General features: G+C 41.5%; 1 protein-coding gene across 3 annotated transcripts in view; it reads right to left on the bottom strand.

Moving 5' to 3' along the window:
• dlgap4a (discs, large (Drosophila) homolog-associated protein 4a) overlaps positions 1 to 26,203 on the bottom strand; it is a 305,849-nt gene that overhangs the window by 47,073 nt on the left and 232,573 nt on the right. For 2 of the 3 annotated variants that reach the window (XM_087307666.1, XM_087307665.1), the window contains exons 3-7: positions 21,873 to 22,243; positions 17,254 to 18,084; positions 12,571 to 12,809; positions 9,461 to 9,617; positions 513 to 732 (exon numbers count right to left, since the gene is read on the bottom strand). In XM_087307666.1, the coding sequence (XP_087163792.1) occupies positions 513 to 732; positions 9,461 to 9,617; positions 12,571 to 12,809; positions 17,254 to 18,084; positions 21,873 to 22,169 (1,744 nt within the window). In that variant the 5' untranslated portion in view covers positions 22,170 to 22,243. Of the gene's footprint in view, positions 1 to 512; positions 733 to 9,460; positions 9,618 to 10,132; positions 10,220 to 12,570; positions 12,810 to 17,253; positions 18,085 to 21,872; positions 22,244 to 26,203 lie in introns of all 3 variants that reach the window. The other variant, XM_087307667.1, reaches the window with a different exon arrangement.

The raw sequence follows: 26,203 nt of genomic DNA on the forward strand, positions 1-26,203 counted from the left end.
ACATATACCGAGATATCAGAAAAAATGATCAAACATTCATTTATTCATTCATTTTCTTTTCAGCTGAGTCCCTTTATTAATCACTGATCGCCACAGTGGAATGAACCGCCAACTTATCCAGCATATGTACACAGCGGATGCCCTTCCGGTCACAAACCCGTCACTGGGAAAACACATTCGCTGTGTGAAACATATGCTGGAATAGTTGGTGGTTCATTCTGCTGTGGCGACCCCTAATAAATAAGGGACTAAGCCAAAGGAAAATGACAAATAAATGTATTTTTACAAACTGGAGCAGTCTATGAATCTGCTTTAAAAAATTCAGTAAGCTTAAATTTCAGATATTCAAGTTCAAATTAAGAAATTTAACCATTTATAATGGGATATAATATTCAGTTTTATTAAATCACAATTGTTTTTAATTCAAACTAACACTGACTGTTTTGGCACATAATAAGCTCCATATGTTTTCCTGCCCGTGTTCATGTGGATCGAGTGTGTTCGGCACTCACCGGTGACGCTGTTGCAGCTGCTGATGGAGGAGGTGATAGGCGGCGTCTCGTCTGAATCCACAGATCCAGTGTCCTCATCCTGCGAGCAGCCGGCCTGGATGGCCCTCAGGTAACTGTGGCTCCTGGACCGGAAGCAGGTGGGAGTGGGAAGATCCAGAGCCTCCACCGCCTGAGACTCCAACTGTCCGTAAGCAGCGCTGGCCATGAAGCACTGCTCCACCTGAATAACACATGAGCGTTAAAACTATAGACCAGGGGTGTAGTGGACTTTTTAAAAAAGTGGCGGTTCATTCATTCATTTTCAGCTTAGTCCCTCCATTAATCTAGGGTCGCCACAGCTGAATGAACCACCAACTTATCCTGCATATGCACTTCCAGCTGCAACTCATCTCTGGGAAACATCCATACACACTCATTCACACTCATATGGACAATTTAGCTTACCCAATTCACCTGTACCGCATGTGTTTGGACTTGTGAGAGAAACTTGAGCAAGCGGAGGAAACCCACGCAAACGTAGAGAGAACATGCAAACTCCACACAGAAACGCCAACTGACCCAGCTGAGGCTAGAACCAGCGACCTTCTTGCTGTGAGGTGACCTACTCTGTCACCGTATCTCCCTGTTACGTTCATTTTATTATTAATCGCCTGTTTCGAAACGCTCTGTGTCTAAAAGTGAGGAGGACGTATCCCCCCTGTCCCCCCCGGTTGCTACTGTCGGCGTCACTGACGTGCACCTCTCAAAAAATGTAACTACACATTGCAACGACGCGTAGCGCAAGCTCTGTGATTGGTCGGCTTGGTAGCGCTGACGAGTCTGGGTGGGACCGAGAGCCGCGCAAATGGTGCGAGCGATTGTTTACAAGTGTGGAGTCCCGCGAAGGAGCTCCAGATGGAAAGTTTTGTTTTGTGTTTACATCATAGTTAAAGTTGTTGCACGTCTGCCGGTTCCTGCCTCAAAATGAGCGAGTTTGAGTCACTTGTACATCCCGGAAGTGTTCAGGAAAAGCAAAAAAGCAGCAAAGAAACTCGATACAGAGGAACATTTACACCTCACTGCCAACTAGCGTTTCGGAAGTGTTAATGCAGACCAACAGAGACAGCGCAGAAGTATAAATGCACAGCCACGCGTGTTGCATGCGCCGTGGGTTACGCCGGTCACTTAAAGCAGAAGTATAAATCAGGCTTTAGGGCCGAGACACACCAAGCCAACGAATTATAACTTGAACATTTTACCTCATCGATAATTGAATGATTATTTGATTTTAAGTGCAGTTGTTTATTTACGTATTATGTTTTATGTATTTTTGTACTGTAAATGTTCTCAGCTACTAAAGATCTTTCTTGAATAAAAGAGAACTTTTCTATTCTTAAGGCTGATTTATACTTCTGCGTCAAACGCCGGCGTATGCTACGGCGCTGATGCATAGTCCTTCGCCGTGGCCGTCGGCGTCACTGACGTGCACCTCTCAAAAAATGTAACTACACGTCTCAACAACGCGTAGCGCAAGCTCTGTGATTGGTCGGCTTGGTAGCGCTGACGAGTCTGGGCGGGACCGAGAGCCGCGTGAATGGTGCGAGCCTGATGGAGCGATTGTTTACAAGTGTGGAGTCCCGTGAAGGATCTCCGGATGGAAAGTTTTGTTTTGTGTTTACATCATAGATAAAGTTGTTGCACGTCCGCCGGTTCCTGCCTCAAAATGAGCGAGTTTGAGTCACTTGTACAACCTGGAAGTGTTCAGGAAATGCAAAACAAGAGCAAGCTTTACAGAGGAAGAGTTACACCTCACTGCCAGCTAGTGTTTCTGAAGTGTTAATGCAGACCAACAGAGACAGCGTGCAGAAGTATAAATGCACAGCCGCGCGCGTTCCATGCGCCGTGAGTTAAGCCAGTCACTTGACGCAGAAGTATAAACCAGGCTTCATTCTATTGTGTTTTTTGAGTGTGAATTATTGACACTAATCTAGCTCCATAGCATCCACACTTCAGCTTGTCTTACTGCAATTTTAAATCTGGAACAAAGTGTTCCTGAGGTCAAGTAAAGCGCAAAACTTCTATGACACATTTCAGCGATTGCTCTGTGATGTCGAGCACAAACAGAGGAGGAGAAACAGAACAGGAGCACACAGAAATAGATTTTTACCTTCAGAAGAAAAAACAGCAGAGCAAAACTCTCTGCTAAGATGATTTGGTTGCTGAGGACAGTTGTCAGACTATTAGCTGTGTGGTTATTAGGATGTTTCCATAGAGCTATTTTGTCGTGGGCTTTATATATGTCTACTACGGGATTGTTATGTGGTTACTAGGATGTTCTTGGTGTTGTTAATTGTTACTGTTATATTATTGTAGGAGTTGCTAGAGTGTTGCTATATGGTTTCAGGGGTATTTTAGGACAGGTCATAGGGCCAGACGGAATCTGCGGACGTTTTTTGTTATTATTTTGTTAATCTGCGGATTTCTATGGAATTATTTTGGGAGTGTCATAACTAAAACCTTAATATATGAAATAAAAATAATATATTTAAAACTTTTATTTACTGTTTAAAATGCTAATTCAATTAGATTCACTTTATCTGGTAAACAAAGCAAGTCTCTCATATAATATATCTGCTAAATGTCAGAAAATATTACTTTACAAACTGTATTGTGAATAAATCGGATGAACATTTTCACATTAGTCAATAATATTACTGTAATTAATTTAAAAACTGAATGAATATAGATATTACACACATTTACACATTACAATTAAAATAAACAGACTTAATGATGGGCTAAATATCTGCAAAAATCTGCAGATTGCATGTGGGCCTAGTCATAAGCCTCCTTTCCACTGCACACGAAAAACGACAAGCGACAGACCGGAAGTCATTCATTTCCAATGGAGAGCAGTCCGGGAGCTGCGTTGAGTTCCGATCATTTCCGTATGCGGAAAATTCGGATCTAAATTGAGCTGCGGATCCGTTGAAATATTTGAACTCCTGCGGCTAGACCGTATGCGACCTGTCGACTGGATATGATGTATTCCAGTGTTGTCCAAGCAGATCCGTGCGCGCAAGATGAGAAATAGGAGTTTATTTGGTTATTTTTTAAATTATAAAAAGTCTATATTAAAAAAAAACTTTTCTGTTCATAAATGTTAGTAAGAAAGTAATAAAATTATATATTTTTAATGTTGTCTCCACATTCCCTCTAATATTTTAGCTGTCTATGCAGCCTGATCTCACGAGAAAACGTAAGTATTTTACGTTTTGCCAGTTTAGTGGCTAACTCGTATGAATTCGTACAAGTTCAGTTGTACGACATGGTGAGATTTTAAAAAGGAGGCATGGCACCTAACCCCACCCCTAACCCCAACCGTCATTTGGGGATAAGCAAATCGTACTAAATTGTACGAATTAGATCGTACAAATTTATACGAATTAGCCACTAAATGAAAAAGTTACGAATTGCCGTGAGATTGTGTTGGTCTATGAGTTTCTAATATTCATTCATCCATTAAACTATGTAAACGCACAGAGAATAAAGGCTCTTGCTTTTGCCCTCCTTTATTTCGGACACCAGCTTCTCCCCCGTGGTGCACGACAACACTGAAAATACTGGGCGGCTGCCACAAGGGGGCGTAATCCGACAGTCGTGTCCAAATGTCGTGTGCAGTGGAAAGGCGGCTATAGGCTGTCTCTATTTTGCTGTTGTGTCTTTGGGTGTGGTGTTTGGTGGTTAATAGTATATTCTTACAATTTCTAGAGTGTTTTTATGATTCTGTCAGATCGTTTTTTTAGGGTTTATATATGGTTACAAGGGTGTTCAAGAAGTTATTTAATGGCCTGTTTCTGGTAGAGTAAGGTACGCTTTTATGGCCGTTTCCACTGTTAAAAGAAACCTAAAAAAACGAACCGTACCGTACCACTTTTTGGGTAGCACAAACAAAAGGGTATCAAAAGGTGGAGCCAGACGCGCAGCTGACCGGCATTGGTTTACAGAGATACCTCACTTGCTCGTGCAACAAGCCAGAATTAAAACAAAGCAACCGCAATGTTTTAACACAGCCGAGACATTACACCGTAATAATATATACATATAATTATAAGCCATGGTTGACTCGAGGTCAAAAAAACCTTGTCGTCATCTTGATGAACAGCCACAAAGCTAAAAAGAAGTGCAGAATCTACCCTGTGCCCCGTGTTTGTTTACAAGGCCGTCTAAAGCGCGAGCGATTTCGCTTTCTCACTTGTGCTCGCCGCACGTCTACTGTGACTACTATTTGATATAACAAACTTCTTGAGCTGATGATAATAACGTGCGATTATGAAGTGCTTCTGACATCTGATCCTTTTAGAAACGGACAAACACAAGACTGACACGCGGAAAATCAAAGAAGAAGCCGGAAAAACAAAGGAACAAATGATTCTTTCAGCAACCCAAACCATGAACAAACTGCCATGTTTAACTATTATCATCACTTTCGGGACTATTATGAACTCGGAATGATGAAATTACTCTCTAACAGAGGTTACAGGTGCTGCTAAAAATTAAAGACACAGATGGGAGGTTTGCACTGACCGTGGGCTATATTTCGTGTTGTTTTTGAACTCAAATAAGGACTAAATGTATGCTGTGTGTAGTTTTTCTGTATTTGGTAACATATTGGAGACTGTAAGGGGCTATATGAGTCATATATGTTGCATTTATTTATTTTATATAATCGCAGTGTTGCTATCTAATTATTTAATTTTTAAATTAAATTAAATTTTTTAATTACTAGAGTGTTTTTATGGGTCTGTTAGAGTGATTTGGGGTTGAATTGTGGTTGCTAGGGTGTTTCATTAATTAATGTGGATGTTTTAAGTGGTCACTAGGGTGCTCTGGGGGTTGCTAGGTTGTTGATAAGTGGTTGGCAGAATGTTCTAAAGTTGCTATGTGGCTTCTTTGGTGTTTAGGGGTGTTGCTATGTGGTTACTAGAGTGTTTTTATGGGGTGGTTAGAGTGATTTGGGGTTGATTTGGGGTTGCAGGGTGTTTCATTAATTAATGTGGATGTTTTAAGTGGTCTAGGGTGCTCAAGGGGTTGCTAGGTTGTTAATAAGTGGTTGGCAGATTGCTATAAAGATACTATGTGGTTCCTATTGTATTTTGGGGGGTTGCTAGGGTGTTGCTATGTGGCTCAAGCTGTTAGAGTGCTATGAGGGTTGATTTGTGGTTTCTAGGGTGTTTAGGGATTAATGTAATGGTTAAGTGGTCATGAGGGTGCTTTAGAGGTTGCTAGATTGTTAATAAGTGGTTGGCAGAATGTTCTAAAGTTACTATGTGGCTTCTATTGTGTTTTAGGGTGTTGCTAGGGTGTTGCTAAGTGGTTACTAGACTGTTTTTATGGGACTGTCAGAGTGCTTTTGGGGTTGATTTGTGGTTTCTATGGTGTTTTAGCGACTAATGTGGTGGTTTAAGTGGTCACTATGGTGCTCTAGGGGTTGCTAGGCTGTTGCTAAGTGGTTGACAGAATATTCTAAAGTTGCTATGTGGATTCTATGGTGTATTGGAGGTTGCTAGGCTGTTGCTATGTGGTTAGTAGACTGTTTTTATGGGGCTATTAGAGTGCCTTGGGGTTGATTTGTGGTTTCAAGGGTGTTTCATAGATTAAAATGGATGTGTTAAGGGGTCACTAGGGCACTCTAGTGGTTGCTAGGTTGTTGGTAAGTGGTTGGCAGAATGTTCTAAAGTTGCTACGTGGTGTCTTTGGTGTTTTGGGGTGTTGCCATGTGGTTACTAGAGTGTTTTATGGGGTAGTTATAGTGATTTGAGGGTTGATTTGTGGTTTCTAGGGTGTTTTGGGGATTAACATGGATGTGTTAAGTGGTCACTAGGATGCTCAAGGGGTTGCTAGGTTGTTGATAAGTGGTTAACAGAATGTTCTAAAGTTACTATGTGGCTTCTATTGTGTTTTAGGGGGTTGCTATGGTGTTGCTATGTGGTTACTAGACTGTTTTTATAAGGTGGTTAGAGTGGTATGAGGGTTGATTTGAGGGTGTTTTAGGGATTAATGTGGTGGTTAAGTGGTCACGAGGGTGCTCTAGGGTTGCTAGATTGTTGATAAGCAGTTTGCAGAATATTCTAAAGTTGCTATGTGGCTTCTATGTTGTATTGAAGGTTGCTAGGGTGTTGCTATTTGATTACTAGACTGCTTTTAGGTGGTGGTTAGATTGTTTTGTGGTTGATTTGTGAATCCTAGGGTGTTTCGATGATTAATGAGGATGTGTTAGGTGATCACTAGGGTGTCCAAGGTGTTGCTAGGTTGTTAATAAGTGGTTGATATATGTTCGAACGTTGCTTTGTGGCTGTTCTGGTGTTTTGTGAGTTGCTAGTGTGTTGCTATGTGGTTACTAGACTGTTTTTATGGGGTGGCTAGAGTACTATGAGGGTTGATTTGTGGTTTCTAGGATGTTTTAAGGATTAATGTGGTGGTTATGTGGTCATGAGGGTGCTCTAGGGGTGTTAGATTGTTGATAAGTAGTTTGCAGAATGTTCTAAAGTTGCTATGTGGCTTTTTTGGAGTTTTGTTGGTTGCTAGGGTGTTGCTATGTGGTTACTAGAGTGTTTTATGAGGTGGATAGAGTGCTAGGAGGGTTGATTTGTGGGAGTTTTTCAAGGGAGTTTTTGGGATTAATGTGATGTGTGTAGAGATCACAAGGGTGCTCAAGGTGTTGCTAGGTTGTTGATAAGTTGTTGGCAGAATGTTCTAAAGTTGCTAAGTGGCTTCTACTTTGTGTTGCAACCCGGGCTCATTGTGGAAACGTAGCCCCGCGGACGTTTCTGCGGACCACGATTTACGTCCCGGGAGGTACGTATTCGAGCGGTTTTTGTTTTCGCGGATCCGCGAGAGGCCGCTGTGCGCACTTTTTCGCGTCTCGGGCGCCTCTCGGGAGCGTGTGCTGTTCGCGCCCGCGCTGTTCTCCCCCCGCTGTTCGCCCGCCGGCCGCCCTCCTCTTCCTCCTCCTCCTTCCCTAAACCCAAGCGACGGTTTGCAAAAGCCGTCCAGAAAAAAAAAAAAGCAAAAGCCCTCGTCTTTGATTTCGACCGCGTTTTCGGATCCCGCCGCGTTCTCGTCCTTATTTTTCGGATTCTGTTTTTCATCTTACCTGATTTCCGGAACCACTGTTCCCCGTATTCGATCCCGGTCGTCGTCCCGCGGCCGGCTCCTCCTCCTCTCCTCCTCCGGGGCCTCCGCTCCGCCGACGCAAAGCTGTGAGCTAATCGGACAAACTGGTTGCACCGCGAGCCGTCGGCCGGCGAGCGCGAAGAGGAGGAGCCGGAGCGGCGCCACACCGCCTCGCAGCGTTCGCTCGAAAAAAACTAAACGCGGCCTTACGTACCTCCGGCCAGGTAAATCGCGGTCTCCAGAAATGTCTGCGGGGCTACGTTTCCAGAATGAGCTTGGGTTGTTGTTTTGGGGGGTTGCTAGTGTGTTGCTATGTGGTAACTAGAGTGTTTTTATGGGGTGGATAGAGTGCTAGGAGGGTTGATTTGTGGTTTCAAGGGAGTTTTAGGGATTAATGTGATGTGTGTAGAGATCACAAGGGTGCTCAAGGGGTTGCTAGGTTGTTGATAAGTGGTTGGCAGGATGTTCTAAAGTTGCTAAGTGGCTTCTACTTTGTGTTGCAACCCGGGCTCATTGTGGAAACGTAGCCCCGCGGACGTTTCTGCGGACCACGATTTACGTCCCGGGAGGTACGTATTCGAGCGGTTTTTGTTTTCGCGGATCCGCGAGAGGCCGCTGTGCGCACTTTTTCGCGTCTCGGGCGCCTCTCGGGAGCGCGTGCTGTTCGCGCCCGCGCTGTTCTCCCCCCGCTGTTCGCCCGCCGGCCGCCCTCCTCTTCCTCCTCCTCCTTCCCTAAACCCAAGCGACGGTTTGCAAAAGCCGTCCAGAAAAAAAAAAAAAAGCAAAAGCCCTCGTCTTTGATTTCGACCGCGTTTTCGGATCCCGCCGCGTTCTCGTCCTTATTTTTCGGATTCTGTTTTTCATCTTACCTGATTTCCGGAACCACTGTTCCCCGTACTCGATCCCGGTCGTCGTCCCGCGGCCGGCTCCTCCTCCTCTCCTCCTCCGGGGCCTCCGCTCCGCCGACGCAAAGCTGTGAGCTAATCGGACAAACTGGTTGCACCGCGAGCTGTCGGCGGCGAGCGCGAAGAGGAGGAGCCGGAGCGGCGCCACACCGCCTCGCAGCGTTCGCTCGAAAAAAACTAAACGCGGCCTTACGTACCTCCGGCCAGGTAAATCGCGGTCTCCAGAAATGTCTGCGGGGCTACGTTTCCAGAATGAGCTTGGGTTGTTGTTTTGGGGGGTTGCTAGTGTGTTGCTATGTGGTTACTAGACTGTTTTTATGGGGTGGATAGAGTGTTAGGAGGGTTGATTTGTGGTTCCAAGGGAGTTTGAGGGATTAATGTGATGTGTGAAGAGATCACAAGGGTGCTCAAGGGGTTGCTAGGTTGTTGATAAGTGGTTGGCAGAATGTTCTAAAGTTGTTATGTGGCTTCTTTGGTGTATTGCGGGTTGCTAGGGTGTTGCTAAGTGGTAGACTGTTTTTATGGGGCTGTTAGAGTGCTTCGGGGATTGATTTGTGGATTTAGGTATTATTGTGGTGATGTTACGTGGTCACAACAGTGCTTTGGCGGTTGCTGTTAAATAGTTTGCAGAATGCTGCTATGTGATTTCCATAGTGTTTTGGGGCTGTTCTAGGATGTTGATATATGGTTACTAAGGTGTTTTTGGGATGTTGCTAGGGTGTTTTGAATCGTGATGTATGGCCCCCAATTTAAGTTTGTGAGTTTTTGAGAACTTCCATTGGCATAATGTCTACCAATGTACATTGTATTAAACCAAATATTGAAAACATGTTTAACAAAAACAGTGATGCTTTAATAATCTGCAGTAAATGAGTGAATGTTTGTGACCTGGCTCATGATAGATCCTCTTCCCAGTGTGGCGCAGCGCTGACTGAATCCCCCATCAACATCCCAGTGCTGCAGAGCTGCATCCCCGGGGCCCATTAGACAGTCCAGGTTGTCCAGGCTGCGGTTGGTTGGCACCTCGCACAGAGACGGCATACAGCTGACAGAAAACACAAACACAGGAGAAACGTCTGATAACATCCTGAAACCTTCTCTTATCCTAAAAAAGCATCAGATTTTCGTTTTAGTGGCATCAGCATTTCTGTTTCCATCCAAAGGTGTGAGTTAGATTCACGCACAAAACTGGAATATTGCATAAAACATCAGCAAATAAAGCAGCGTTTCCATCCAATGAGTGAAAGATAACCAAAATCATCACTCCTGAATAAACTGCCGTCAAATATTAGACAGAAAATCTAGTTTTGTGCGGTAGGAGAAGCCCACTGTGGGCCTTTTATCTTAGCATTTCCATCAAGCAGTTTTACGTGATATTCCAATATGCACATAACAATAGGTGGATGGAAACATTGAGTGAGGTGCAAGAACTATCTAAAACATTAGTGAGGAGGATTGATCCAGCATTCAGGCGTTTGTGGGGGAAATTTCAGGACAGTGCTGTTATTCTCCGCAGGGAGGATGATCGGGGTTGGTCTTCATTAGAGCTGAATCACTGACCTGTGCAGCAGCGGCTCTGATCCTGCGCTCTGCATTGGAGAGCAGAGTCTGGAAAACTGCTCCCGCATAAACACACATGGACTCTGTCTGCTATAGTGAACCCACAGGGAGAATCTGCTGTTACACCGATTCATCGCATCCAATAATAAAAGTTTGTATTGATTTAAATTAAGTGTGTGAATTGTGTATATTTAATGTGTATATCTAAAATGGCTGGGTCATTTGGCGTTTCTGTGTGGAGTTTGCATGTTCTCCCTGTGTTTGTGTGGGTTTCCTGATGTTTGCCTACAAAATGACTTCTGGCCTAGCACCTTCTTATCTGCACTCACTTCTGCAGATCTATGTGCCCTCCAGAAACTTGCGTTCTGTGAATGAACGTCGCCTCGTGGTTCCATCCCAAAGAGGGAAGAAATCACTTTCGCGAACGCTCACGCTCAATCTGCCCAGTTGGTGGAATGAACTCCCTAACTGCATCAGAACAGCAGAGTCACTCGCTATTTTCAAGAAACGACTAAAAACTCAACTATTTAGTCTCCACTTCACTTCCTAATTGCCTCTTTGAATATCACACTAACTAACTGTACAAAAAAAAAAAAAAAACTACTAACACTTCCCTTCTTAGACTTTACAGACCTGAAACTTGCCTTCAGTACTTATTCATTGTTGCTCTTATAGTTGTGTAAATTGCTTCCTTGTCCTCATTTGTAAGTCGCTTTGGATAAAAGCGTCTGCTAAATGACTAAATGTAAATGTAAATGTAAATGTAAAAAAATAAATAAAAAAACTAAAAAAAACTAGTTGAAACTACTTAATTTTTTGAGTACCCAACCTAAAAAATTGAGTTTATGCTATGTAAAAATGCCTGTAATTGAAGAGAAAAAGGTCATTAGGCTAATATACTAAAGTTTGTTGTCTGAACTTTATTTTGTTAGATCGTAATTTGAATTAATTAATGTAAACTGTTGCTTTTATTTTTTCTTTTTGTTTGGTCTAAACCAGGGGTGGGCAATCTCGGTCCTGGAGGGCCGGTGTCCTGCACAGTTTCGCTCCAACCCTTTTCAAACAGACCTCCCTTTAGAGTTCAATTGATCTTGAAGACACTGATTAGTTTGTTCAGGTGTGTTTGACTAGTGTTGGAACAAAACTCTGCAGGGACACCGGCCCTCGAGGATCAAGTTTGCCCATCCCTGGTCTAAACAATATTTTTTAGAATGTGTGTGTGGATGTTTCCCAGGGATGGGTTGCGGCTGGAAGGGAATCCGCTGCGTAAAAACCTGCTTGATAAGTTGGCGGTTCATTCCGCTGTGGCGACCACGGATTAATAACGGGACTAAGCCAAAAAGAATATGAATGAATGAGGGTAATTAGGCAAGTCATTGTATAAGTGGTTTATAATATTCCTAAAAGTTGACAGAGCTCATTTCTCCCGATCTCTAAATTCTCTGCAGGAGCCTGAAGCGCTGCTCTTTTTACCTCTGCAGAGCTGGAGAAGTGCTGGAGTTCATACTGAAATTGTTTATTATTATTATGTTTTAATTATTATTTTTTATTGAAATGGCCAAATTGTGACTGAGGACAGTTGAATGTGCAGACCAGTTTGTTTTTTTGTCTAATAAATGACAGTAAGCTACAGTTTTTTATAACTTTAAAAATTTAACAGTCTGCTATTCTTTTCTAATGATATATTATGCAATAAATTTGTATTTTAAAAATTTGTCTAGCTTTAATTTTTTATCGCAAATTTTTAGGAAATATTTTTAGTGCATCAAAAAGTGTGGTTATGATGAGCAAAAAAAAAAGAGTACTGCTTAAAATATCACTAAAATGCAGTATTTAAATCTCATAGTTAAATAGAAACTTTCACCAGGCTGGCTACAGGCCTGTTGGATGTGAGAGCAGTGATTGTGAATCATCCTGCAGTTGACAGTAAGCTTATTATCAGTTTCATCAAGCTGTAGACATGCTGCCATCTGCTGGTCACAGCCTATATACACCTTAAAAAGCATCAGGCGCTGACAATCTTCACTTCCGCTTGCATATTTCATTCATCAAGGGCCTCCACAGCAGAATAATCTGACCCTCATGATAAACAAGAGGATAAAGAGAGGATCTCAGCTTGAGTCCTCATGCACAAAAACCATAAAAGCATTTGATATGTTCAAATAAATAAGATGAAAAAAATTAACAATTAACTTGTGAATTTAAATGAAGACAAATCCCTTTAGAAAAGTTATTCAACTCATTTTCATTTCATTTAATTCACTGTTTTAAAAAAAGTTTAATTAAAATAAATGACGAATTTAAACTAATTTTAGTAATAATAGTCCCTTATTTATTTATTTATTTATTTATTAGTTAGTCCCTTATTCATAACAATACATAAGAGTAATGCAAGACTGTAATGCACTATTGTTGGGAGCAGTGTGTGTGGGACTAACTTGCGTGGCGGAAGCGGCGGCTGTTGTTCGCTGAGCGAGTGCTGCGTGGCCTTTAGGTAACTCTGGCGTCTGGCTGCGCTTTTGGGCGAGGGTTTGGGTGAAGGAGGCCCGTCAGAGTCCTCGCTGTCCTCAGTGTCACCCATGGCTTTGACGTAGCTGCCGCTGCGCATCCGTCTGCAGGGGATCTCACCCGCGGCGCCTGCTTTACCTAGAGTCCCGCTCCACTCTCCTGTGGGCACCTGCACACACACACACACACACACACAGACATATACAGTTGAAGTCAGAAGTATTCGCCCTCCTGTGAATTTTTCATCCTTTTTAGCAAATATTTCCCAAATGATGTTTAACAGATTCAGGAAATTTTCACAGTATGTCTGATAATATTTTTTCTTCTGGAGAAAGTCTTATTTGTTTTATTTCAGCTAGAAGAAAAGCAGTTTTTAATTTTTTAAAAACTATTTTAAGGTCAATATTAGCCCTTTTTCTAGTGATGGGTTGCATCTGGAAAGGCATTCGCAGCGTAAAACATATGTTGGATGAGTTGGCAGTTCATTCCACTGTGGCGACCCACGGTTAATAAAGGGACTAAGCTGAAATGAAAATGAATGAATGAATATTATCAGCCCCCAAACTTCCTTTTAAATAAAAAAGATAGCCTCATCACAATATAGAGTCACATAAGATAGCTTTCAATACATATTGCAGGATCACAACATATGTAATTAGGACACAGTGTTACACTACATGTTATTTACAGATTTAAAATTGATTTTAATTTTAATAATATTTTAGGAAAATCATTACTGCATTTACTATTATTTATTAATTTTAATGTTATAATTACTCAGTGTATGGATGTTTCCCAGAGATAGGTTGCAGCTGAAAGGGCATCCGCTGCGTAAACCATGTGCTGGATAAGTTGGCGGGTTATTCCGCTGTGGTGACCACTGATTAATAACGGGACTAAGCCGAAAAGAATTTGAATATTATTACTCATGTCATTTTCATCCAGCTTATCCGGGGCCTGGTTGTGAGGGCAGCAGTCTTATGAGAGAACTCCAGACTTCCCTCTTTCCTCCAGTTCTTCCGGAGGGATCCTGAGGCGTTCCCATGCCAGCCAAGAGACATAGTCCCTCCAGCGTGTCCTGGGTCTTCCCTGAGGCCTCCTCCCGGTGGGACATGCCTGGAACACCTAGGTAGGCATCCAGGAGCCATCCAAAACAGATGCCAGAGCCAACTCAGCTGACTTCTCTCGATGTGAAAGAGCAGCGGCTCTGCGCTGAGCTCCTCCCGGGTGTCAGAGCTCCTTACCCTATCCATAAGAGTGCGCCCTGCCACTCTGTAAAGGAAACCCATTTCAGCCGCTTGTATCCAACATCTTGTTCTTTCAGGCATGACCCAAAGCTCATGACTATAGGTGAGAGTAGGAACGTAGATTGACTGGTAAATCGAGAGCTTTGCCTTTCAGCTCAGCTTCTTCTTTACCACAACGGACCGGTACATCGACCACATTACTGCTGCCGCTGCACCAATCCGCCTGTCAATCTCATGTTCCATCCTTCCCTCGCTCGCGAACAAAACCCAAAGATACTTGAACTCCTCCACCTGGGGTAAGAACTTTCCTCCAACCTGGAGATGGCAAACCACCTTTATTAAATAAACAAAGCATATGTATTCTGTATTTACCAAATATTGCACTTACATATCTTACATGTTAATATATTTTTAATATATTTGATTTATTTGTAATGATATTGCATGGTAATTGTTATTGGATGTAATATTGTTCATGTATTATTTATTTTCCTTCAGCTCAATCCTTTATTTATCAGAGGTCACCACAGCGGGATGAACCGCCAACTATTGCTGCATACGTTTTACCCAGCGGACGCCCTTCCAGCTGCAACCCAGTACTTAGAAACACCCATAAACACTCTTATTTACAAACACAATCATGCACTATGGGAAATTTAGTTTATTTAATTCACATATAGAGCATGGGTTTGGACTGTGGGGGAAACCGGAGCACCCGGAGGAAACCCATGCCAACACGGGGAGAACATGCAAACTCCACACAGTAATGCCAACTGGCACAGTTGGGACTCGAACCAGCGGCTTTCTTGCTGTGAGATGACAGTGCTAACCACTGAGCTACTGTGTCGCCCGTTATTTATTATTATTCAATTCAATTCAGCTTTATTTGTGTAGCGCTTTTACAATGTAGATTGTGTCAAAGCAGCTTCACATAAATGTTCATAGTAACTGGATCAGGGTAGTTCAGTTTTCAGTGTTTAAGTTCAGTTCAGTTTAGCTCAGTTCAGTGTGGTTTGAAGTCGTTATTGAGAGTCCAAACACTGAAGAGCAAATCCATCGATGAGTAGCTTTTCAGATCCTGAACCATGCAAGCTAGTGGCGACAGCGGAGAGGGAAAAAAACTTCACCAATAGGAGAGTGAAGAAAAAAAACCTTGAGAGAACCAGACTCAGTTCGGCACGACCATTTTAATTTCTCTGCTGGCCAAAAGTCTTGTGCAGAGCTGCAGTCTCAGCAGTGGAGTAATAATACAGTTTTACAATTATAAAATTGTATTATTAATTTTATTATTATTAATAAAAAAAAACAAAATATAACATTTATTTTTGTATTCTGTATTTGCTAAATATTGCACTTACATATTTGACATTTTAATATTTATATTTTTCATATATTTGATTTATTTGTAATGATATTTTGCGGTAATTGTTATTGGATTAAATATTTATTCATTCATTTTTTCTTCAGCTCTTTATTTATCAGTGGTTGCTACAGTGGAATGAACCGCCAACTTATGAGGCAACAATGCTAACTGTTTAGTCACTGTGTCGCTCGTTTTTTATTATTTTAAATCTCATTCATTCATTCATTTTCTTGTCAGCTTAGTCCCTTTATTAATAAGGGGTCGCCACAGTGTAATGAACCGCCAACTTATCAAGCATGTTTTTACGCCGTGGATGCCCTTCCAGCCGCAACCCATCTCTGGGAACACACACATTCACACACACACTCATACACTACGGACAATTTAGCCTACCCAATTCACCTGTACCGCATGTCTTTGGCCTGTAGGGGAAACCGGAGCACCTGGAGGAAACCCACGTGAACGCAAGGAGAACATGCAAACTCCACACAGAAACGCCAAATGAGCCAAGCCGAGCCGAGGTTCGAATGAGCAACCTTTTTGATGTGAGGCGACAGCACTACCTACTGCGCCACAGCGTCGCCTTATTTAACATTTTTAATTATTAATTTAATAATAATAATTATTATCATTAATTAAACAAAACAGAACATTTTATTATTGTATTCTGTATTTACTAAACATTACACTTACATAATTTACACTTTAATATACATTTATATTTTGTTTGTAATATTTTGTGGTAATTGTTATTATATGTAATATTATTCATGTATTATTATATATACATACATATATATATATATATATATATATATATATATATATATATATATATATATATATATATATATATATATATGTATATATATATATATATATATATGTATATATATATATATATATATGTATGTATATATATATATATATATATATATATATATATATATATATATATATATATATATATGTATATATATATGTATATATATATGTATATATATATATATATATATATATATATATATATATATATATATATATATATAAATTTATATATATATATATATATATACATTTATATATATATATATATATAAATTTATATATATATATATATAAATTTATATATATATATATATATATATACATTTATATATATATATATATATAAATTTATATATATATATATATATATAAATTTATATATATATATATATATATATATATATATATAAATTTATATATATATATATATATATATATATATATATATATATATATATATATATATATATATATATATATAAATTTTTATATATATATATATATATATATATATATATATATATATATATATATATATATATATATATATATGTATATATATATATATATATATGTATATATATATATATATATATATATATATATATATATATATATATATATATATATATATATATATATATGTGTGTGTGTGTGTGTGTGTGTGTGTGTTTATAACCCAACCCTGTTCCTAAAAGCACATCAACAGTTCACCTTTTCAACCTCTTCCAAACCAATCACACTTGAATCAACTCATCAGAACGTTAGAAGAGACTCCAAAACCTAAAAATAATGAGTCAGATAAGGGAGACATCCAAAATATGTACTGTTGGTGTGCCTCCAGGAACAGGGTTGGGAAATAGTGAAGCACAAATCGCAGCTGGTCTCTCATCTGTAATCATTAGTAAGCCAATCGGATCGTTCCAAACTCACTATAAATAGCTCGACTAGCAGTACTAGCATTTTTTGAAGAATCCCCCTATCCACCCTATCTCCTCCTTTCTTCTTTTAGCAGGGGAACTGCCTGATGTTGTACTCCCTCACATGCTCATTGACCAGGCAGGAGCCCTGGGCTCAATCATCTCCAAGCTCAGGGGTCTCTCCCGGGACAGCCTGCTATTATAATCAAGCAATATCCAAGTGTGTCATAATGACACCTCATGTGTGTCTCTGACCTGTAGGAAGTTGCAGGTCATCTCCTGTCCGTGGCAGGACTTGGACTTGAGCAGCGTGCGGTTGACGGTGGCGGAGCTCTTCTGCAGCACCTGTCTGGCCTGACTGAGGGTCAGCGTGGACCAGGAGCCTCTCTTCACCAGCTCTGCGTGCTGGGCTCCAGCTGGTGGCAGACTGGCCTGTGCTTTCAGCTCTCCGCTGCTCTTGGAGGATTTGAGCGCGGCGATGGTGTTGTAGCCCTGCGGATGCGGTTTGAGCGCCGCCTGGCTGTCAGATACAGCTCTGCCTAGTGTCATCATGCTAAGCGGGTTACGATATGCCACCGCTAGCGGCCCAGCGGTGGGTTGAGCTGGCGGATCATCCTCTAAACCATCATCTGAGCTCCAGAAACCGGAGAGATTGGGTCTCGGGCGACGTTTGGTGCCTTCGGTTTTTGCACGATCTTTGCTTTTGCTTCGTCTGCCGGTTTTATCTCCGCTTGTTATGCTGCCGGCTTTAATTGCGGACACCTCTAGGGATTGTGACTTTGCGAAGAGCTTCTGCACAGACTGCACCAGGTTTCGGATGCGGCTGGGGCTCTCGCTGCGTGGTTTGGAGCCGCGGCTGCGCCGGTGGAACTGTAGCGTGCTGAAGCCGTCGCGCTGCAGCGGTAGGTGGCGCTCCAGCTGGTCCAGCAGATTAGCCGGCAGTCGGTTCATCTTGGCGGCAGCAGCAGAGGAGATTGTGGCTGTACCGCTGCTGATCATTGCTGGAGCGCCGAGGCCCAGACCCAGACCCATGGACATGGACGAGGTGAGGGTGCCCGAGCGACTGCCCGTCTGAGTCACACAACCCTGTGGACACACAAACACACAGAGCTTCAGAATGCTGCAGACTAGGGCTGACAAAATTTGGTTTGTACAGTGCATTTGAATAGTGTTTAAATTTTCCACATTTGTTTGTGTTACAGCCTTATTCCAAAATGGATTAAATTCATTTAATTCCTTAAAATTCTACACATAATACCCCATAATGACAATGAGAAAACAGAGTTTTTAAAATTGTTGCAAATTTATTAAAAATAAAAAGGCCAAAAAAAAAATCACATGTACATCAGCATTTACAGCCTTTGCTAAATCCTTTGTTGATGCACCTTTGGCAGCAATTACAGCCTCAATTCTTTTTGAATATGATGCCACAAGTTTGGCACACCTGCCTTTGGGAATTTTTGCCTATTCCTTTCTGCAGGATCTCTCGAACTCTATCAGGTTGGATGGGAAGCAACTGACATTCTCAGATCTCTCCAGAGAGTTTCAATAGGATTTAGGTCTGGGCTCTGGCTGGGCCACTTCAGGACACTCACCGAGTTGTTGTGAAGCCACTCCATTGATATTTTGGCAGTGTGCTTTGGGTCATTGTCCTGCTGGAAGATGAACCGTCGCCCCAGTCTGAGGTCATAAGTACTCTGAAGCAGGTTTTCATTCAGGATGTCTCTGTACATTGCTGCATTCATCTTTCCCTCTATCCTGACTAGTGACTAGCTGAAAAACATCCCTACAGCTTGATGCTGCCATCACCATGCTTTACTGTAGGGATGGTTTAGCCTGGTGATGAGCGCTGCCTGCTTTTCTCCAAACGTAACGCCTGGCATTTACTCCAAAGAGTTCAATTTTAGTCACATCAGACCAAAGAATTTAGTTCCTTATGGTCTGAGAGTCCTTCAGATGCATTTTGTCAAATTCCAGGAAGGTATTGGCTTCAGTCTGGCCACTCTACCATACAGGCCTGATTGGTGGACTGCTGAACAGATGGCTGTCCTTCTGTAATGTTCTTCTCTCTCCATGGAAGAACGCTGGAGCTCAGACAGAGTGACCATCAGGTTATTGATCACCTCCCTGACTAAGGCCCTTCTCTCCCGATCACTCAGCTTAGATGGCCGGCCAGATCTAGGAAGAGTCCTGGTGATTTAAACATCTTCCACTTATGGCTTATGGAGGCCGCTGTGCTCATTGGAACTTTCAGGGCATCAGAAAATTTTCTGTAACCTTCCCCAGCCTTGTGCCTCAAGACAATCCTGTTTCGGAAGTCTACAGACAATTCCTTTGTCTTTATGCTTGGGTTGTGCTTTGACATGCACTGTCAACCCTGGGACCTCATATAGACAGGTGTATGCCTTTTCAAATCATGTCCAATCAGCTGAATTGACCACAGGTGAACTTTAGTTAAGCTGCTGAAACATCTCAAGAATGATCAGTGGAAACAGAACGTACCTGAGCTCCATTTTGAGCTTCACAGCAAAGGCTGCGAATACTGACGTACATGTGATTGTTCAGGATTTTTAGTTTTATTAAATTTGCAACAATTTCAAAAACATTTTTCACATTGTCATCATGGGGCATTGTGTGTAGAATTCTGAGGAAATAAATGAATTTATTCCTGTGATAACGTGGGTTTCTTTCGGGTGCTCGGGTTTCCCCCACAGTCCAAAGACATGCGCTGTAGGTGAATTGAGTAAGCTAAATTGTCCAGAAGGCTGTAACATAAAAAAAATGTGGAAAAAAGCTAAGTGCTATGAAATCTTTCCGGATGCATTGAATACATAACTGAACAGTATGGTATCAGATATAAATCAAAACACTAAATTGATTCATTAAAGGGTCACGAAACACCAAAACACATTTTTGAGCTGTTGACAGTCGTATATGTGTCCCACACTGCTAAAAACACTATTAGGACACCTATATTTCACAAAAAAGTGTAAATTGGTTGTTTTTGCGTTATTTCAAGCAAATTCGTACTTCCGGTTTGAAACGAATTTTTTGAAGCTGCGCCACGGTCATGACATAATAGCGTGTATTCCAGCGTGCAGACTGGACGTCTGTGCCAGAGTGAGTCTTATTACGTCTTACAGTGTGATGCATTAATGCATGAGTAAGGCTTGGTTCAAACCAATCAGCGCGCTCTATTGTGCAACTTCATTAATATTCATTACTGTCACAGTGTTTAGACGACAGAGACGCCACGTTGTGTTGGCAAAACAAGCGTGAAGTGTTGCTTTTATAGTTTGCTGTCATTAAGTTTTGTTTTCATTTTCTCTCTGTGAGAGCTTAGCTGGAGTCACGCGTGGATTAACAGTGTACGCGACGCTCGACAACAATAACTTACGTGTCTAAGGAGGAACATTGTTTACCTGAGAGCTGTTCTCATCTGCAAACGCTGAGATCCGGATTCGCTTGAAGTCTCCTCTAAATAAAGACGCGGCTCTAGTTGCTGGTGATTGTCCTGTCTCTACAGATTTGGTAAGTGAGCGAACAGTGCTCTTTGTTTATTCAGTTCGTATTTTATTCGTATCGAACAAACTATTGCACCGAGTGTAAACAAGTTAGCACTACGACCAAACTATAACCTCGTGTTGGATTTTGTGACCGGAATAACACACGCGGCTTTCTGACGCTACCTGCCGAGTGCAACTAAGTTTCCGGGAAATGCGGAGGGTTTTTTTCTCTCATTCGCCGTGCGGTATCAAACATTGCATGAAGGGAGGGACATGAATGAATTCCCTGAATGAAAGAGCCAAACTGCAGTTAAAGTCCACCATTTAATAATTTGGCAAATAATTCGACTACAGATGTGCATGTAAACACAGTCACTTTCTCCCCTGTGTGTGTGTTTTGACTCTGAAATTCAGCGCGCCCAAATAGACACTCCCACACCAAGGCTCTTTTCTTCCTCCGACACTCCCCACTAAACAGAGCTGGACACGCCCACTTTTCTGACTTTTTCCAAAGTAGAGGTCTGAAAACACCCTGCTGAAACGAGGGGCTTTCATGGCCCTTTAACAGTCTAAATTTGACGGTCACCTAAAATTGGAGTCAGACTGAACTTTGCTGATTTGTTAAAAACAAATATGAATAGATTCTGATAAATAACCAAATTCTTTTCAGAAGCTCTAAAAAGGATTACACGCATTTAACCTTAGACCATTCATTGGATTCCATCGTTGGGCTTGACGGCAGCTAGCTTTCTGCAACTCTCACATGGTCGCCCACTGAAGCTAAGCAGGGCTGCGCCTGGTCAGTACCTGGATAGGGGACCACATGGGAAAGCTAGGTTGCTGCCGGAAGTGGTGTGAGTAAGGCCAGCAGGGGGCGCCCAACCTGCGGTCTGTGTGGTTCCTAATGCCCCAGTAGTGACGGGGACTCTATATTGCTCAGTGAGCGCCGTCTTTTGGATGAGACGTTAAACCGAGATCCTGACTCTCTGTGGTCATTAAAAATCTCAGGATGTCCTTCGAAAAAGAGTAGGGGTTTAACCCTGGCATCCTGGCTAAATCTGCCCACTGACCTCTGTCCATCATGGCCTCCTAACCCTCCCCATATCATAATTGGCTTCATCACTCTGTCTCCTCTCCTCCAATCAGCTGGTGTGTGGTGTGCGGTCTGGCGCAAAACGGCTGCCGTCGCGTCATCCAGGTGGATGCTGCACACTGGTGGTGGATGAGGTGATTCCCCTCCCTATGTGTAAAGCACTTTGAGTGCCCAGAAAAGCGCTATATAAATGTAAGGAATTTTTATTATTAATATTATTAGAATGTAATCTTACACCCGGAAATATGAAGAGAGTCCATAACCATGGAGTGTACCTGTGTGTATTCGCTGTGCTCCTGCGGGCCGCTGTAGTGCAGGCGAGGGAAGGTGCTGCTGTTGCTCATCTGGTTGTTGAGCGGCAGCAGGCAGTCGGACTGAAGCGCCGCCGTCGGAGGAGACACTGGGAAGTGATGGAGATGAGGGTCCAGAGTGCCATAATGGTTGACGCTTGGGCTCAGGAGGAAGGTGGCGTGGGGGTCCGGAGCCAGGGGGCACAGCGGCTCCTGGGGGCCCGCTGTGGGGTCGCAGGTGTCGGACAGATGGCGGCTACGGTTCGCCCCTAAGCTTTTCATGGTCGCGGCGAAGGGTCCGTCCTAAAACATGCCGCCGCCTGAGGAAGAGAGTGAACGGCCCTGGAGGACGACACCTGGAGGACAGAGAAAACACACGCATAAACACGGATATATTAGACCACAGTGAGTCAGGCAGGGTGTATTGACATCTTAAAGGCATAGATTATATGGCTGCAGGCAGGGATGGGCAAAAATACATTGAAATGTATTTTAAAATAAAAACACCTTGGTGTTACATGTATTAAAATAAACTACAAAATACAGCAGCATGTATCAAATTAAGTGAAGTTTCAAGAGTTCACACTTAGCCGATGAAGTAATAAGCTAGTTTGGCATGCTGTTCTGGGAGAGAGCCCCGAGCTCAAAAGATCCATGAGCCCGGAGCTCCCTCCCGTTGCAGGGCGAGAGGGGAGTTTGAACTCGGGTAGATCTCGAGAACCCCGCCCCCCTTCTCCTGCTGCGTAAAAATTGCTAAGGTGATGTGTTGCTGACAGAATTGAACTTGGTGCTGATTTGGTTTAGGCTCATGTTTTTGGGAGTGTGGAGGAAAACGGAGGACCCGGGGAAAACCCACGCAAGCACAGGGAGAACATGAACTCCACACGAAAATGCTGTCCGGTTGGGTGGATACCCGAGTCGGAGGCATTTTTTGCTGTGAGGCCGCAGTGTTAGCCACTGGGCCGCCGTGCTGCTCTGTAGAAAAGAGGAGGAGAAGGGGTGGAAACCACATATATGGACATAATTTTTCTCTAAAAGTACATCATATCAAAAGATGATGCTTAGGTTTTATTCTAATTAGGTTCCAATAAGCCAACATAGCAAAGAGAATGCATGCAAAAGAAAAATGCATGCAAAAAATATCCCCCCCTGTTAAAAAATGTGTAAAAAGTGTGAAATCATTGGATGTATTCAAATTTTTCAGCTAAGCGGTTGACCAATTTAAATGAGCTGAATTAACATAAACAAATTAGTTTGATCCTCACTGAATTTAATTGTTTGAATTCAGCCCATATCAATTGTTTGCAACCACTTACTTTAATAACATCGAGTAAATTCAATCAATCCTTTTCTTCAGTGTAGTTATGTGTCTTTACCCAGTTCACCTTGCCTGAACTCAACCTCAGCTCTCATTCAGTGTTATTCGGCACAGATTTGTCATTCTTCTCCCTCAGTTTCCTCATCTGCATTCATAAGAGAGAGTCTCTCTCTCCGGGAACCCAATCGCTGGAGACACTGACTCAACCATTCACAAAACCGCCTCTATTGGCAGGCCAAACACGGCGCTTTTCATCAGTCATCACTGCGGGATGAGTCACAGCACCGTCAAACAACCCGAAAAAAAAAAACCCTTGCTAATGTTCATACCCAAGATTATTTAGCATCAATGCTTCTAACTTCATTTCAAGGAACACTAATACTGACTGAAATGCACGAGGTCATGTTTGATTTTGTACAAGGTTAAATTGATTAAAAAAGTGCCACTATTTTCTTATACACACACTGTAAAATGTTGGTGGCCAGATATTCTGTCAAATTTACAAGTGCACTGTAAATTAACAATTACAATTGCGCTGTAGTTTTACAGCACAATTGTAATCGTTTATTTATACTGTGCTTGTAAATTTTACAGTATTACCAGCAATATTTACAGTATTGAAGGCAATATTTACAGTTTTATGCTGCGTACACACCAGACTTGGAACCCGCGTCAAGCGTGAGAGATTTACACGTTAAGTCAATGCAAAGCGCGAATAGACCTTCTGCGGCACAATACGAACGAATGGCGAGGTGCGAATGACGCGAATTGTGCGAATGGCGCGATAGCACGAATTGAGCGTTTTGCGCGTTTGATGAGTTCGAAAATCTGAACTTCAGCGGACATTCGCGCCACATTAACCAATCAGAAGCTTGCTCTTGTGGGGGCGTGACTGAGACGTAGCACCTGTTGTCGGTGTTCCGGGGGAAATCCTCCAGCCTTCACCGACAACAGTTCATCAAACTGGGCTTGGCTCAGTCAGAAGCACTGCTGAAAGCCGTGAAACTCAGAGGAGTTTATAAGCTCACAGAGCTGGATGCACCTCTGAAAGAATCGAGTGGACTCAGACAGGACCCTAAGCGTATCGATATTATGTATCAGCCTTCATAAAGCACATAGACATTTATTTTCTTCATAAAATCCATGTTAGCCATTTAGCTATGAAGCTAGAGTCACCGAGCAGACAGAAGCCCTGCCCATCACGCGAATCGGCGTCTGTTCTGAGGTGAAATTGACATTCAAATGAAGCGGATTTGACGCACGAAAGAAGCGGGGTTTGACACGCGAATGAAGCGAGTAAACTCAAATGTTCACGCGGCTACTTACGCGAGAATAGCGTGATTTATCCGCGCGTTCCGCGTCTGGTGTGAACACAGTATTACAGGCAAAATTTACAAGCGCACTGTAATTTCGTACAATATTACTGGCAAAATTTAGAAGCGCACTGTAAATTAACTACAACTGCGCTGTGGTTTTACAATTGTAATTGTTCATTTACAGTGCGCTTCTAAATTTTACAGTATTATTGATTTTTTTTAACAGTATTACACGCTATATTTACAGCACGCGCTGGCTAATTTTATGCACTGTAAATGAACAATTACAACTGTGGTTTAGTTTTACAGCACAATTTTAATTAGCAATTTACAGTGCACTTTTAGATTTTGTAGTATTATTGTCATATTTTACAGTAATTTTTTTTATAGTGCAGCTAATTATTTTACTTGCAATATATCATATTTCTGTAAAAAAAAAAAATTAGCTAAAGGCGTCAGAGTCAAATTGTAAACATATTGTAGTCAAATAATTTGTAGTTTTACAGCACAATTGTTATTCTTTATTTACAGTGTGCTTATCAATTTTACAGTATTGCCGGCAATATTTACAGTATCACAGGCAAAATTTACAAGCAAACTGTAATTTCGTACAATATTACTGGCAAAATTTAGAAACGCACTTTAAATTAACTACAACTGTGCTGTAGTTTTACAATTGTAATTGTTCATTTACAGTGCGCTTCTAAATTTTACAGTATTATTGATTTTTTTTACAGTATTACAGGCAATATTTTCAACATACGCTGGCTAATTTCGTGCACTACAAACGAACAATTACAACTGTGGTTTAGTTTTACAGCACAATTTTTATTGGCAATTAACAGTGCACTTTTAGATTTTGTAGTATTATTGTCAAATTTTACAGTAATTCTTTTTACAGTGCAGCTAATTATTTTACTTGCAATATATCATATTTCTGAAAATATTTTGCTAAAGGCGTCAGAGTCAAATTGTAAACATATTGTAGTCAAATAATTTGTAGTTTTACAGCACAATTGTTATTGTTTATTTATACTGTGCTTGTAAATTTTACAGTATTACCGGCAATATTTACAGTATCACAGGCAAAATTTACAAGCGCACTGTAATTTCGTACATTACTGCCAAAATTTAGAAGTGCACTTTGAATTAACTACAACTGTGCTGTAGTTTTACAATTGTAATTGTTTATTTACAGTGCGCTTCTAAATTTTATAGTATTATTGATTTTTTTTTACAGTATTACAGGCAATATTTACAGCATGCGCTGGCTAATTTTGTGTACTGTAAATGAACAATAACATCTGTGCTTTAGTTTTACAGCACAATTTTTATTGCCAATTTACAGTGCACTTTTAGATTTTGTAGTATTATTGTCAAATTTTACAGTAATTTTTTTTATAGTGCAGCTAATCATTTTACTTGCAATATATCACATTTCTGAAAACATTTTGCTAAAGGCGTCAGAGTCAAATTGTAAACATATTGTAGTCAAATAATTTGTAGTTTTACAGCACAATTGTTATTGTTTATTTACAGTGTGCTTATAAATTTTACAGTATTACTGGCAATTTTACAGCATTACTGGCAACATTTTCCAGCATACAGTAAACTAACAATTACAACTGTGCTGTAGTTGTAACAAGAATCCCCCCTTCCACCTCTGTTCCTCCTCCTTAGGA

This window comes from Danio rerio, chromosome 23, assembly GCF_052040795.2.
Source record: "Danio rerio strain M-AB ecotype USA chromosome 23, GRCz13ab, whole genome shotgun sequence".
Taxonomy (NCBI): domain Eukaryota; kingdom Metazoa; phylum Chordata; class Actinopteri; order Cypriniformes; family Danionidae; genus Danio; species Danio rerio.